At 49.0% G+C, this 15,921-nt stretch overlaps 1 protein-coding gene across 2 annotated transcripts in view; it reads right to left on the bottom strand.

The window, feature by feature from the left end:
• The window catches only part of Greb1 (growth regulating estrogen receptor binding 1), a 100,623-nt gene that overhangs the window by 25,116 nt on the left and 59,586 nt on the right, over nt 1-15,921 (bottom strand). Inside the window, exons 12-22 of one of the 2 annotated variants that reach the window (XM_021179263.2) lie at nt 15,220-15,570; nt 13,804-13,932; nt 12,959-13,087; nt 12,052-12,249; nt 11,334-11,514; nt 9,615-9,810; nt 7,949-8,085; nt 4,456-4,795; nt 3,300-3,415; nt 1,636-1,832; nt 650-754 (exon numbers count right to left, since the gene is read on the bottom strand). In XM_021179263.2, the coding sequence (XP_021034922.1) occupies nt 650-754; nt 1,636-1,832; nt 3,300-3,415; nt 4,456-4,795; nt 7,949-8,085; nt 9,615-9,810; nt 11,334-11,514; nt 12,052-12,249; nt 12,959-13,087; nt 13,804-13,932; nt 15,220-15,570 (2,079 nt within the window). The remainder of the gene's footprint in view (nt 1-649; nt 755-1,635; nt 1,833-3,299; nt 3,416-4,455; nt 4,796-7,948; nt 8,086-9,614; nt 9,811-11,333; nt 11,515-12,051; nt 12,250-12,958; nt 13,088-13,803; nt 13,933-15,219; nt 15,571-15,921) is intronic. The other variant, XM_021179264.1, reaches the window with a different exon arrangement.

Consider the following 15,921-nt stretch of genomic DNA (forward strand, 5'->3'; position numbering starts at 1 on the left):
CCAAGTGCTGAGATTAAAGGCATGTGCCACCACCGCCCGGCTATAGATGACATTTCTTAAGGTCAGAGTTCATACTGAATTCACCTTTCAACACTCAGATTGCACTGAATGCCCACTATGTTACATACTTTAAGATGGGCAGTGCTATTTCCTGTGCATGAGATCTTGGCTGAGCTCAGAGACCAAGGATCTCCTGGGATTGGTGCCCACATGAGACTTTATTCTTAGTATCTCCTCTTGGGTACAGGCATTGTGAGCTCTTGTTTCTCTCATGAAGTCTCCTATGTTTGCTTCTCTGGACAAGACTCCTGTTCTCCCCAGGCAGTATCCTTGAAAGCAATATCTAGGAAAGGGACACCAAAAGAGGTCTATCCACACGGCCAGGATGCTATGGTCCACTCCGTAGCCAGGGGCAGCCTCGATCTCTCCTACCAGCAGGAACAGCTGGACACTAGAGTCCTGTCCTGTCTTTGAGGCTTCAGGTGTCCATTTAGTTCTAGGCTATTCTTGAATCAGTTCTAGATGAATCTAGAGTCTGTTCTCACTGGTCCTGAATGGAAGCCTAGACTAAGCAGACAGCCCTGTGTGTTCTTCCCAGTCTCTGAAATCTAAGGCGGCCCCATATGTGATGTTCCCAGTGGAGGCTCACCAGATGCTTTGGAGGAGAGGGATGAAGATGCAGAGTCGTGGGAATGGGAGCGCTCCCTCTTCACGGGGCCCCTCTGCTCTGAGGTAGAGCCTGCTTCAAAACACCCTGAGAACACAGAGGAGTCACCATTCCTGAGCAGCCTGGCATTCAGAAGTGAGGAAGTAATGACATCTCGTTCCATTTCTTCTCTCTCATTCTTTCACCTGCTGCCATTTTAGCACACACACACACACACACACACACACACACACACACACACACACAACACACAACACACAACACACCCTTAGCTAGACTGAGCTCACAACAGAGTAAGAACAGAACAGGAAGAAGTGGGTCAGGTCAGGTCAGTGAGTGTGGTCACGCCAATGGGGAACTGGGAAAATTTAATACCATGGTCACAGTCATGCTAAAATTAGCCACCTCCCAGAAAGTCATGGTGAGAAGGCCTTGCCACCTTGTAGGACAAGCTGCAGGCAGGGGAGACTTTTGTTTGTCATGTCTCATCTCTCAGTCAGCAGGCAGAGGAGTAAGCGGCCTTTACACCCATCTCTTTGACATCTCTACCTGCAAATGCACAGCTATTTTCCCACTGTACTGTGGACAAAAACCAGATGCTGCTCTTATTTGAATATCATATTAAAAATATGGCATGAGACTCCTGGAGTCTACAGATGCTGTTGCCTGGTCTCATGAACTTCAATAGCGTTCAGCATAATAGTGGGTGAGTGAGTTTCCAACAGAGGCAACAAGTGGAGGAATCTACCAGCACTGAAACCAAGCATGAACTTGAATGGTAAGAAATGATCACTTTCTTCCTATTTATGAATTCTAGATCATAGAAGATCCTATAGAGATTCCCATGTTCCCACACCACCAAGAACGACAGAGCAGGGAGAAAGGCAGAATCCTAATCTTATGAGGACGATGTCACTTAGCAGATTCCCCAGGGATTATGAGGCAAGAACACCTAGGTACACCCTCACCTTCTGTCCCCGCCTCCTCATCTTCATCTGTGCTGCTCAGTTTCTCCCCATCACTCTCCAAGGCCTCGTTCTTGGGCCCCTTCTCCAAGGGGATATCATTGCTAACAAAGTAGGCAGCCAGACCCAGCTCCTGCTCCAGGGCTGTCCTCACCAGGCAGGAGGAGTTTATTAGACGCAGGTCACAGTACCTCAGAGACCTGGGGAGGACAGAAGGGTGTCCTTATCCATTGCATGCCTCTTCCATCCCAGGAGGTTCTGCTGCTAGAGGACAGAGTGACAGGGCCATGCCTGCCTCTCTCTTTAGACCACAGGTCTCTGATACATGGAGAAGCTTAATGTGAGCTCATCACACCAAAGCCAGCTTCACACCAAGTCTCAGCGGGCACCCACCAGGATCTACTCCTGTGGGGCATGGAATCGAGATACCACTGACTATCGGGTTGGGCGGAAGTGAGGCTTGAACCTCACTCAGCATTGCCATTTCCCAGGAGGCTTGGAAACTCTGGCAAGATGTGCAGTTTCCCAGAGGCTCTGGTTTGTTTTTTTGTTTTTTGTTTTTTTTCTCCCCATTTAGATAAAACTGAATATTTGTAAGGACCTATGTGTACTGTTAGAGAATGAATGTTGGATATTCAATTAAGTCATCCACACTTAATGTTTCCCCCGGGGGGTTGTGCTGGAAGCTAGGGATATGACAGCAATGGAATCAGACACAGTCACTTCTATGGGAGCCTTGTAGGAGGCCAAGTGACCTCCTAAGTGTGTGTAGCCTAGAAAGTGAGGGGAGTCACTCAAAGGTCATGTGCCTGCAGTGACTGCAGGGACGCACGGGTAGGTATGAATGAGAATGGCTCCCATAGGCTTGTATATGTGAATGTTTGTTTCCCAGTTGGTGGAATTTTTTGGGAAGGATTAGGTGATGTGTCCTCCTTGGAAGAGGTATACGTGTCACTGGGATTGGGCTTTGAACTTTCAAAGGCCTATACCAGGCCCAGTCTCTCTCTCTCCCTCCCTCCCTCCCTCCCTCCCTCCCTCTCTCCCTCTCTCTCATAACAGACATAAACTCTCAGCTCCTGCTCTCTAGTGAAGTGCCATAGGCATGGTCTGTCTATCTGGTGCCATACTTCCTTCCATGATAATGATCATGGATTAACCCTCTAAAACTGTAAGCAAGTCCCCAATTAAAAGTGTTCTTCTATATGTTGTGTCTGTCATAGTATCTCTTCAACAGTAATAGAATGACATTTACTCTTTGTACTCACTCTTTCTGAGTGACATCAGGAGCCCCCCAACCACCCCTTCCCCAGTCACCACAATGGTCAAGGAACCAGGATAGCTGGCCCCAGCTCTGGGGATGATGGTCACATCCTACATGGACTGTCCTCTCTAATACACAGAGATCCCCCAAACTGAGTTCATTTCCCCTCAGTCTGGCACTGTTGTTCTTCCAAGCCCCTACCCCCACTCAATAATACTATTCCTCTAAGAACTGGGAAATACTGTCTACAACTCAGACATGTTGCTCTGGAATATGAGCCGAAATATGCCACCCATGCTAACTGGGCATGTGAATTCTCCACCTGGGATCGGACAATGGCAACACAGGATGTCCTCCTGCCCTCCTGATCTCCTCAGGACCCCAGGGGCCCTGATTCCTGACTTACCGGGGCAGTGACTCCCCATGAGGGTCCATCCCACTGAAGATCAGGATGCAGGGCAGGCCCTCCAACTCTAAGTACGTCTGAGGCCTCCATTCCGCATCCTCAATTTTCTGCCACATCTGCAGATGTGAGAGATGTGGGTAAGTATTCATAAGGATCCAAGTTTACCATTGTGGGCAGAATGCACTAACCAGCGCTGGTGAGATAGCTCAGCCATCAAAGCTCTTGCTGCCAAGCCATAGGACCCAAGTTCAGTCCCCAGAGCCCACTTGGTTAGAAGGGAAAAACCACTTTTCAAAAGTTATCTTCTGAAGTCTACATACATCCTATGGCATGTGCACACACACATAAACAATAAACAAATTAATGTAAAATAAAGCATACTAGCCAGACATGCAGTTGTATAAACCACACTTCTTAACCAGCCTGGCTCCAGAACACTCTGACATCCATCCACTAATTGGTGACCCTCACAATCCACCTCGTAATACAAAGGAGGAGCTTTGTTCTGCTTGTGTGTGGTGAGCCACTGTACTTTCAGGTGGGGAGCTTTGTTCTGTTCCTGGCTATCTTCCTCAGCAGGAGGGGATGTGTGAGAACATCTGGAAGACAGTGGGTGGCCCAGTTGCCTCTGACATTCCTCTAGTGTTCTCTAGTGGTGCTGACTGTGTCCCTGCCCCCCTACCCCCCACCCCCTTCTCATGGCTTCCACCTATCTGTCCTTTCAATCAACTCTCTCTACCCCCTTTATATCTTCTGTCACCTATGAGTTTAATAAGAACCTACAAGGGACCAGGCACTGTGCTTGGCTTTGAGGGACCAAGAGCTTCCTTCACCACTTGGACAGGATTAGAGATCGCGCCCTCCCCAAGTGTGAAATAGGATGGCTTCATAAAAAAGGAAAAGAAATTGAGCTGAATTCTGAAGGCATAAGTCTTAGCTAAGGGGAAGGAAGAGAAAGGTGCCTCCAGAATAGAAAAATAGCATGCTTCATACGCAGACTGATACTGCAGGCTCTGTTAGCCTGGGGCTGAGAGCTGGGGAAGCAGCAGAGGAGGTGGAGGGGTGCTCACATCTCAAGGGCCTGCTGACACCACCCCTTCTTGCTGACCTTCAGTGGCTCCTGCAAAAGCCCTCTGGCCCTGAGGACAACACCTACCTTGAGCTGCTTCACAAAGTGCTTGCCTACAGTGATGCCAGAGCTGGGGTGGCCCAGGATGATCTCAAAGTGTTCCTCCAGAGCCAAGCGAGCCCGCACATGGGCCAGTCGCTCATAGGCCACGGCTGCCAGGGGTGAACAGGGCACGCGCAGCAGGACCATGAGCCCGTGGCCACAAGGGCACTGTTTTGGGGAGTTGAGGAGGTTCTGGGTGATCTCTAGGGTCTCCACTGACGTATGGTTCTTCATCTGCGGGAGGCCACTCACAGCCATCATGGCGGCCGCATAGTGCTGCACAAGAACAAAGGTCCTGATGACCGCGCTGTGCAGGCGGGGGAACCTGCAAGGAACACAGAGAGACCATGCCCATGACCCTGGGCTGGCCATGCTTGCCACCCAAGACACAGGCAATTCCCAAGTTACAGATGCAACAGAATCCTATAGGGTGGCGGTTCTCAACGATCCTAACGCCACAACTCTTTAATACAGTTCCTCATGTGGTGGTGACCCCCAACCCAAAATTATTTTTATGCTACTTCATAACTGTAATTCTGCTACTCTTATGAGTTGTGATCTACATGTCTTCTAATGGTCTTAGGTGACCCCTGTGAAAGGGTTGTTCAACCCCAAAGAAGTCCTGTCACACAGACTGATAATCACTACTGTAGGGGTTAGTTGCTGGGGACTTTAGGAACCAAAGCACGAGTGCCTTTGTTTTTTGTTTTGTTTTTGTTTTCCCAGCTGGGAGGCAAGAGCATAGGTCTGTTACAGCTGCTCCTGCTCATGCACTTTCCAGCACTGGGTATGACGCATATGCCTGCAAGCATGCATCCACACTCTCGCCATTAGCCAGACACCTTATCCAAGAAGCTGGATATAATGGCCAGTCTTCATTATCAACTTGACAAGGTTTAGAATCATCCCAGAGACACAGCACATCTGTGAGAGTGTTTTCTCAGAGGTTTAAGTGATGGAGGAGAACCATCCTGAATGTGGGTGGTGCTGTCCCACTCAGTAAAAACGGAGATGCATGCTGGGCAGCAGCGTTCATCTCTCTCTACTTCCTGCCTGTGGCAGTGATGGAGCCAGCTGCTTCACACTCCTCCCATGACCCCTCTACCATGAGGGACTGCACCCTCAAACGGTGAGCAAGATTAAATCCTTCCTTCCCTGGCGTGCTTTCATCAGGTGTATCATCACAGCAGTGACAAAGGAAGCTAGTACAGCAGGTAGTCTGTCCCAGGCTCCCACTGGAAAGAGGAGAACACACAGCTGCCAAGTCCCCAGACTTGGAGATCACCCTAAAGGCTACACTGGGACCATTTAAATTATAGTGAGTTCTTAGAGCCATGACCAGATGTCTAACCTGACAGATGAATTACAAACCAGGACATAGACAGAAAGGGCAAGAATCCCTTCCTTTGCTTCAGAAACCATGGTTACCACATTGTCCCTGCACAAGGGCACTCACTGTTCCCATGACTGCATGGCAGTTCTAACCCATGTGTCAGTAACAGACACAAGGGAGATGTCTTAGTGGGTAAGAAGCCTGTTGTGCAAGCATAAGGACTTGAGTTCAAATCTCAGCACCCACATCAAAGCCAGATGTACTCACACCTGTAATCTCAGCACTCCTAAGAGTGTGAGAACTTCAGGAAGCTCACAGGTAAGCTAGCCTGTGTATTCAGTGCAAACAAACAAGAGACCATGTCTCAAAAGAGGTGGAAGGGGAAAACAGAAGCCTGAGGTTGTTCTCTGGTCTCTAGACATGTGCACAGCACATCCTTATCTGAATTAAGACAAACTAATGGAGAGAGAGAGAGAGAGAGAGAGAGAGAGAGAGAGAGAGAGAGAGAGAGAAACACACCTAAGCAACACTGAAATAAACCAGGTCTCTGTACATCATCACTGTGTTTCCAAGAGAAATGAATGAACTGATGTCAAGTTGATCCATGATGCTCATGTGAATTCTTCAAGCTGGAATAAGTCCTCAAGAACTACGGCAGTGCTACGATGTGTGTTCCAGCAGGGCACTGCTCCCATGCATGCTCTAGCAGGGCAGCTAACTCGCTTCCTACCGTTACTAACAGTACTTTCTCCAACCCCATGACATCACCCACTCCTCCACTCCAACCTCCTTCTCATGCCTCAGCACCTCAGTGACTTTGGGGGTTATGTGCACTGGAGAGCGAGCCTGAGAAAGTGGTCTTTGTGGTCTAAGAAAGGCAGAATCAGCCCTGGGATTTTGGCATGAAGGGTACTGGGTAGCCCAGGGATTGTGTTGCTCTGACTTTGGTACATGGGACAAATGATGCACAGATGATGTTGAAATGTGTTCTGCCTGAAGGACAAGGAGAGACTTCTGTTCCTGGCCAAAGTGGAGTGACAGGAATCAGTGCTGTTTCCCCACCAGAAAAGGACACATAAGGCAATGCTTTCAAGACAGAACACATCAGACAGTGAAAAGATCGGTCCTGGGCCTGCAACACAGGGAGTGGGAGGCCCAGCTTCCTCCCAGAGTTTCTGAGATAGAGTCAGGAAGTGGGAAGCAGGCAAAACCCTAAGGTACACACAAGCTAGGGAGAGGTATTGCAGTGCTGACACATCTCAGGTCACAGATGAAGTTCTAGAGATCCACAGGAAGGAGCAGGGATAGAGGCCACACACAGAAGGAAACTATCCCAGGCCAAGGACAGACGCACTGTTAAAAAATTAGTCGGGAAAGAGACAGTATGTGTATATGCATGTTCATGTGGGTGTGTGCACATGCATGAACAAGCATGTGGAAGCCATAAGTCAACTTTGGATGAGCCAACAACACTCAACCTTATTATTTTAGATAGTGTCTCCCAGTAAACCTGGAGCTCACCAGTTGGCTAGACTGGTTAGCCAGCGAGCCTCAGTGATCACTCTCTTCTACTTACTCACACTAGAGTAAATGCGCACTGCTACAGCTGACTTTTTACCGCCGGTGCTGGGGATCCAGCCTCAGCCGCTTTTGCTTGCACAGCAAGCACTTGACTTGAGCTCACACGTGGTTAGGAATAGTCACCTTTCCCACAAGCCACATGGAAGCCCCAAGAGTCGTGGAAAGTTCTGAAGAACTTAAGAGGGCCTTGCCTTAGTCATGAGCAAAGTTATAAACAAGAGATTCTTCCACCAGCCAACCAAGCTTAAACAGAATACCTGGAAGATTTTAGCTGCTTCTCAAATGCTTACTTGTACCCCCGAATAAAACTTATGGTTAACAAGAATAAAACAGACAGACAGCAAGGTATAGTCTACAATGTTCTGGAATAGAAGCGTGACAGAAGTGTCACCGACCCAAGGTGATTTGGATGCAGAAGAAATACGGGTCCCTTTGATGGAGGGACTGACTAGGTCACCAGGGAGGGAGTAAACTCCCTCCTGGAACTCTGTGGCCCAGGTGCTCAGGCTTCCATGCCTCACCTACTCTTGAAGCTACCAAGCATTTCTACCAAGAGAAACGTACCTTTTCCCCAGTGCAGTGACCATGGCCTCAAAGGAACTGTCATAACGGAGCAGAGGAAGACTGTGTCCTGACAGGGTGGAGTCAATAAACTCAGACAGCCCGAAGTACTTCTTACTCTCATGATACAGGTCCACTCCCTAAACAGAAGAGCACTGTCACTCAAGTGTCACATTCACAGGGAAAGTTGGGGATTCATAGACCAGGTCTGTGGACAGTGTTGATTGGCATCATGATTAACCAGTGGATCTCAACCTGTGGGTCCCAACCCCAAGGGGTTGGATGATGCTTTCACAGAGGTCACAGATCAGATATCCTGCATAGCAAACATTTGCATTATGATTCAAAATAATAGCAAAATTACCGTTATGAACTAGCAATAATTTTATGGTGGGCTGTCACCACAACATGAGGAACTATAGTAAAGAGTCACAACATTAGGAAGGTTGAAAACCACTGATTCTAGACAGTACTGATCTTGTGATCCCACGGAGGGAGTACTTTGTAAGTATCATTCTGCCAGCCCAGAGCAAAGAACAAAGATGGTGTTCCCACCACTTGTTTCCCATTCATTTGGCCCCAATGTCTTCATGGTTGGGGATGATGGAGGGGTAAACTCAACTTTATCTGATATAAAAATTCTTTCCAAATGAATGAAGGAACTCCTCCGACTTGGGCCAAGCAAAGTTGGGAGAGACTGTTCAAAATGCAAAGGTGTGACCCTGCTCTCAAATAGTGGAGAGGGTGAACACTAGGGCTAAGGAGCCTGTCCCTGAGTCATCTCCCAACAGGGGTCCTATGCAAGTGGCCCAGCCCTTGCTTCCCATTCTTGCCATCTGTAAATCAGAAGATCCTCTGGCACTTTTGCATAAGTTCATGGGTATAAAGCACTTAGAGTGGAGCCCCTTGGAAGTGCCATAGAAATACTGATTCTGGGGCTGGAGAGAGATGGCTCAGCGGCTAAGAGCACTGACTGCTCTTCTAGAGGTCCTGAGTTCAATTCCCAGCAACCACATGGTAGCTCACAGCCATCTGTAGTGGGATCTGATGCCCTCTTGTGTTATGTCAGAAGACAGTGAAAAAGAAAAGAAAAGAAATACTGATTCTGATGGCATGGGATGGAGGCCAAACCTCCTTATCCTGGGGAGTTTGTGGGGAGACTGAAGCATTCTAAAGAAATCCAGAATGCTAAGGTACTTATTGCTCATATGCCCATGGAATTCTCAAATTCTCAAAAACTCTGGGCATCTACTTTCATAAATGGTGACAGGTGGCCAGCTAAAGCAAGCCTCCCAGGCTAGAGGGAGGGAATTCCGGCTGAAGAATGCTTTGATCATGGCTGTATAGCAAGCCACTCCATGTGGAGTGCAAACCTCTCCTGTCTCCCAGGGCTCCATCTTCAATGTCTTTATCCAGTTCCAGGAGAACAATCATTGGAATGTTGCTCTGAGACTCAGAGCTTCAGTTTCTGGGGAAAATGTGAAATCAACCCATGGACGGGCTTCAGAAATTTCTCCAGAAATCCAGAGAGGCTTTAAATCTAACCCCAGACCAAACCAAAGATCCAAGGAGCTGAAAGCCACTCATTCCCAACTGACTAAGGCTTCTACTAAAGCCAGGGTCTCTAAACTTAAGGATACTGGTTATACCACGGCCCAGCCGCACTCACATTACTGAAGGAGATGGGCCAATGGATCTCATTGTATGGGCTAATGAGGGTGTGCTGAGTCTGCAGCGCATACGGGAAAGAGGTCACATGGAGGGTCACAATGTTGGGCGCCTCTTTCACCTCCCTGCAGTTGAGCAGTCTGTCCACTAACCCCACAGATGGGTCACTTTGAGAGTAGATGTTATGAACAGCACTGCTGAGGAGAGAAAAGGAGACAAACGTTAAATAGAATTACTAAGGTTGGATATCCTTACCAGGATAAGGCAGCTGATTAAACTTACAACTAGTTCCCCAATGGCACCTACAGTTGAAGCTTACTGCTCTGCCCAGGACTAGGGGAAAAAAAGTGACTAGACTTTGTATCTGTCGGGGACTCTTAACAATAGATACATACAGGAAACCTGACTCTCAGGGAAGGAGCTATGGCGGACTTCTTGCATGATACTGGGTGTACTCTAGAACAATGACTCCTACCCAACCTCATTCTGTGTCAAGAGGCGATGGGGATGTGAGGGAGGAAGGGAGGAGACTCAGGGGACCAGATAGGCCTCCTAGTGTCCTCCTGATGCATAGAGGACGTTGCCTGGTATAGTGCTCGTTTGCCTACTGTGTGCAAAGCCCTTATTTGTCCTCAGCACAATGTAATACAGGGCATGGTGGTGCACACATGTGATCCCAGTGCCTGGCAGGTGGAGGCAGGAAGGTCGGAAATTCAAGATCATCCTTAGTGGTGTAGTGAGTTCAGGGATAGCTTAGGCTACAGGAGACCAGGTTTTGCCTCGAATAAAATAATAATTATAATAATATCTACAAAGTCAAACAAAGTCTTATGAAATGATTCAAAGATAACCTAAGAGGACAAATTTTTCATTATTTTAGAAGACAGCATTAACGGAATAGAAAGCGTTTGGATCTAGGGTCTCAGAAGCCAGGCCTGCCCCAAGCTTCTTTGGAAGACAATGGCCTTGGTAGTCTCTTAAATCTATGGGATAGAATGAAGAGGTCAGTGCTTCATCTTCTGGGTTCCAGGCAGCTACCTGAGACACCTGTCCCCAAAAGAAAGAACCAGAAGACAGCAGCTTCTGCCACTTCCAGATGCTCCATTCCTCCAAAAACACACAGGGATTCTAGACTGCCAACTGTCCAGACCCTGGCAAGCTTAAACAATTACAATCTGTAAGTAGCAAAGCCTTGCTCTACGACCTGGTCCAGGAATGTCCTTCCTTCCTCACCTCCACCAGAGGCGATGGCTAACTGATCAGCTACAAGGGCAACCCCCTGAAGGTGACCAGCCACCAGCAGTCTCCAACTGAGCAACCTCATACACATCTAGGGTGAGAGCTTTTTCAAATGAATAAAAGGCATGGACCTTCAGGAAGGGCCCCACCACCCATCATCCTAGCCCAGAGTTCTAGCAGGGAGGGGCTTCACCCAACAACCTCAGGCTGCAATTTGGAAGCCCTGGCTAAAGGCCTGGCTCTTCCACCAACACCTGCAGCCTGGCTTCTGACACCACCTGATGTTCCCCCTTCTATAACACTCAGTCCTTAGAACTTGGAGATTGCGCTGAGTGGTCTCAGGGATGACACACAGCTCTAAGACGCTGAAAACTCCCCCACATCCTCTGTTTCCAAGCACTGGGCCCCAGTACCTCGCTCAAGTCTTGTGCCCTCATCCCCAAGGAGAAATATGTCACCGTCACAGACCAGGAGGTCTGACCTCACTAGATCCCAGTGGGCGTGGTCGTGGATGAGGACAAAGAGCGTATGTGGGTTCTGGAAGGAGTTTTGCAGAAAGGCCTTAAATCTTGCCTGGGCCTCCGTGTCTAGTTTCAGAACGTGTTGCTCCGCCCTCTGCTTGGTCACGGGCTCTTTCTCCAGGCCCAGCTCCAGCAGAACCCCTGTAACATAGTAGAACACCTCAGGAGCTCCTGGGTTCTCTCACCACCTACACACTGTGGGTCAGCCTGTGCGACCTGCCCTGACGGGGAGGGCAACAGCAGGAGGGCATACAGTAGAGACACGTGGGCAGGAGAACATCTCCAAACAATTCAGCCCAGGTACCTGGGCAAAGGTCTGGCTGTGTGCAGTTTCCCCCTCCTGGGGTGTCAGCTAAGCAAGCCCCTGAAGCAACAGCTCTCAAACAGGTATCGCTAAGAGATGGGAAATGCCCAATCTCCTGACAGAATCACCTCAAGTTCAAGCCATAAGCCCAAGGTCATGCCACTGAGGAGGTAAGACATGCTGCATGAGTGACAGCGGCAGCCAGTCACAGAACAGAAGAGATAGCAAAAAGATAGCCAGCTATTGGATCTACTTTTAATCCTGAGGAGGAAAACCACTGTCTTTGGATAAATGGGCAACAACATCCATTCTGTGACGTGGGTAGATCAAAGCCCTTCCCCCAGGCCTCACACCTCCTTGAAGGGTCCCCCTACCTGAATGCCAGACGTGGAACACGGTCTGCTGGTAGGTCACCTCTGACGGTGGAATGCAAATGAGAAAGTCCACCTTCTCGAAGGACCCCAGGTCCAGATTCTGGGTGCTGGAATCTGCGATGGAGCACACGTGGGAAAGGAGCTTCTGTGCCACCGCCAGCTGAAAGGGCCGGACGCCGCGTGGCTCCTGATGGTAACCTGCAGCCAGAGCCCCAGGGATCCCCAGTGAGCACAGCTAGAGGTGGAGGAGTCCCAGAGTGCAGAAGGGGAGGCCTAGATACACAAAGCAATCCAGGAGAGAGGCACTCTCTTATTCAAGTGCATGCTCTCTCAGGCAGACCCTGGGGCATCCTCTCAGACATCTTCCTTCTTCAGATAATAAAGATGGCACTCAGGCAATGACACTAGACTGTGGAAGGAGCATCACGGTCCCCGGGGGGGGGGAAAGAAATGGTCGCGGCTCCTTAAACCTTTATCTGAATGAAACAGTGCACTGGTGGGAACAGAATTGGTGTGAAGAAACATAAGAAGAGAGGATGACCTTGCATCCAAACCTCCCATTTTCAAACTGGCAGAAGGTCTGTTTTAATGCTAAGGATACAGCCTGCCTTCCAGGTGCCCCTTGGAAATTTCAAGGTCTCAAAATTTCTGGACAAGTGCTGTAAAATTTAGACCCATTCCTGAAGGCTTCCCCATCTCATGCTAAACACACCTGAGACTCCTCGCTCTATGACTCGATGTCCACACCTATGCATACCCCTGCTAATACTCACTGGGCACACTCACGCACAAGCCACCATTGCCTGTGCACACAACAGCCATTCCCTCTGTCACTCACACTACGCCCAACTGTGTCCTCTCTGTCCATCACTTACTGTGCCTACCTGCGCCCCTCCTCACCACTCACTTGTGCACACCGGAACCCCACTGGCATCCAGCACAGCTGTTTTCTTGGTAGAGGAAGCAGTGAATGAGGAAGAGACATGGCCTTGATTTTCCTGGTGAAATTTGTCCAGCAAAATGTCAATGTCACCCTCTGCCCAAAACAGAGAACAAAAGTGGGTTTTGCATCTCGGAGAAATTCAACAAACCTGGACCAGCTACTATGTCTGATCTTGGCCTGAAGTCATGTATGGAAATGGCATGGTCTCCCTGTCCAGAAACTGTATCCACAAGAATATACCATGGCTCCACAGAGGATGGGGTCAAACAGAAATAGGGCACTTAAGGTCAGAATAGAAGGTCTTTTGAGCCTTCCCAGGCAAAGATTGGTCCATAGAACTTTCTTGAAGAGCATTAAAGGACTCCTGAGAGACCAGAAGCTAGAGAGGGTAGTGGATCTGAGTGACTGAATAAGCCACAGAGATAAAGACAAAACAGCGCTAAACACAGGGCAAGCCATGTGCTGAGCCCCATCCCTGTAATCCCAGCATCTCAGATGACGAGACAGAGCTACTGAACACTTGAGGTGAGTCTAGGCTATAAAGGGAGACCCTGTCCCAAATAGATAGACAGATAGACGGGGAGCACAAAGCCTTTTCCAACCCTGCTCTATAGCCAGAGCAGGAAGACAGAGAGACAACCAAAAGCACTGCTTTGCGGAGGAGGCAGAGGACATGTCAGAGCACAGAATGGGGAAAGCAGACTCAACAGCTCAGCTGCAGCAGATCCCAGGGGTGGGGGAGCCCAGCAACCTCCCCTCCACATTTAAGTCATTTCAGTGTGTGTACACGCACCTGCCTCAAAGCTTACCTGGACAGAGGCTGCTAAAAAATGTCCCCAGCGAGTCCACTTTGCCAGTGACCAGCTCGTAGTGAACTTCTCTCTGGTACTCGGCAGGACTGAGAAGGCTCTCAGAGAGGATGCGGGCTTGGTATTTCCCTGAAAAGTAAAAAACAAAAACAAAAACAAAACCAGCTATCACTGGAGCACAGAGCAGTGCTTTTGGTTGTCTCAGCATGAGCTCTTAGGTGACAGGAGGTCTGACGTACCCCAAGCACCGGCACCCACCATGCCTCACAAAGAAATGAATCGAAGGCTTGCAACACCTTGATCAAGGGGGAATACAAAGGCCAGTATCACGTAGAGAAAACCCCTGGGCCTGACTCTGTATGCCACCACCAGCTGTGTGGCACAGACAAGTCTCCTAGCCTTCCAGACCCACCATCCTCATTGGTCCCAAATGGTTAACATCAATGCTGGCCTCACGGAACACAGGCAATAGTGCTGGACACACTGTGGAAACATGGGCTTATTAAAGATGGTGGGACTCACACCCAGAAAAGGAATTAAGAAAGACCAGTCAGTTTAGGAGCAGAGAATATTAAGAAGCTACCAAGATGCTTTGTAGAACCTATGTGCACTTTTCATTATAAATGATACAAAAACCTTAGGTTGAAAATATATACCATTTTGAATAAAGACGGTACCCCTAAGGGATCTGGAGAGATGGCTCAGTGGTTAAGAGCACTGGCTGCTCTTTCAGAGGACCTGGGTTCAATTCCCAGCACCCACATGGCGGCTCTCAACTGTCTGTAACTCCAGTTCCAGGGGAATCTGACATCCTCATACAGATAAAACACCAATGCACATAAAACAGAGATAAATCAAACCACTGAAAAGAACAGCACCCACCCCCACCCCAAAAGCCTGTGTGCTTGGTGCTTGTCTTACCAAGGAAATTCCTTCCAGCATGCCATCTTGAGCCTCAGCCCCAGGAGGCTACACACAGTAGGCTTTCAGGGAAATTTTTAATACTTAACTAGCAAAGTTTCTTATCATTGTTTCTTATCTCGGCCTGGCCCTTAAATAACTGGGGACCAGGGTGGTGGTGTAAGTGGGTTGTTTTGTTTTTTTTTTTAAGTCAGATTTTGTAGCCAAGGCAATTCAAACTTCAAAGTTGGCCCCAATCTCTCCAGGAATTAAACGGACGATGCTAACCCAGCCACTGATAGCAGAAACGTCTGTAACTAATCATGTTTCCAGGAATGAGCAGCTAAAACCAGCACAGCTGAGACCAAGGCTGCCTTCTAAAGCCACCAGCATGGACTAAGGAACTAACTGCCCCTGCAACCCAGAACCCCAAGACAAAAGGAGACTCACTCTTTTGGGAGACTGGGCAATCAGTAGTGTGGCTTTCCCACTGGCCAAGGGGTGGCCAGGACTCACCTGTGACAGCAATACAGGAGTCAATGGCAGCATTCCGGCAGGCACAGATGATGACCACATAGTTGGTCTTGGAGAGTTTCCCCTCGATGAGCAACCGGAACATCTCAGAGAGGCCCTCGGCCAGGGAGTAAGCACACTCAATAACATGCACACTGTCATTACAGGAGCTGGCGGCCAGGCCGGCCAGCCAGGGCAGCTGTGCAGAAGTCACAGGTGCTGCTGTGCTGGTGGCTGGCGGGAAGGGCTGTGGAGGCGCCTGCTGGTACTGCCTTATCTCTGTCAGGTGTGATTCGCGCCAGGAGCGCAGGAAGATCTGCTCCAGGTCCTCCATCAGCGGCACCTGGTCTGCAGCTGCAAGACATGGTGGTGGCACAGAAATGACGTCAGCACTGCTGGGCAGGTGCACAGGCAGCTTGCCACCAATGCTGCTGCACACATCCCAGAATATGCAGGCGCACTTAGAATCACACAGCCTGAAATAGTGATGTCAAGTTACCAAGGCTTGGAGAACAGAGAATATAAAATGAAGCCAGCCACAAACCCACCATCCTGAAAGTTCATAAAGAAAAAACGTTATCTTTCTCTCCATCTACTGTAAGGATCGTGGGTACTCAACTTGATTTTTAACCACCACCCTACAAACAGGTTTCCATATGTTATGGTCTCCTTGCCTAGCACTGCTGGTGGGTGTAAATGACTCTC

This window comes from Mus caroli, chromosome 12 (genome assembly GCF_900094665.2).
Source record: "Mus caroli chromosome 12, CAROLI_EIJ_v1.1, whole genome shotgun sequence".
In the NCBI taxonomy this organism is placed as follows: Eukaryota; Metazoa; Chordata; class Mammalia; order Rodentia; family Muridae; genus Mus; species Mus caroli.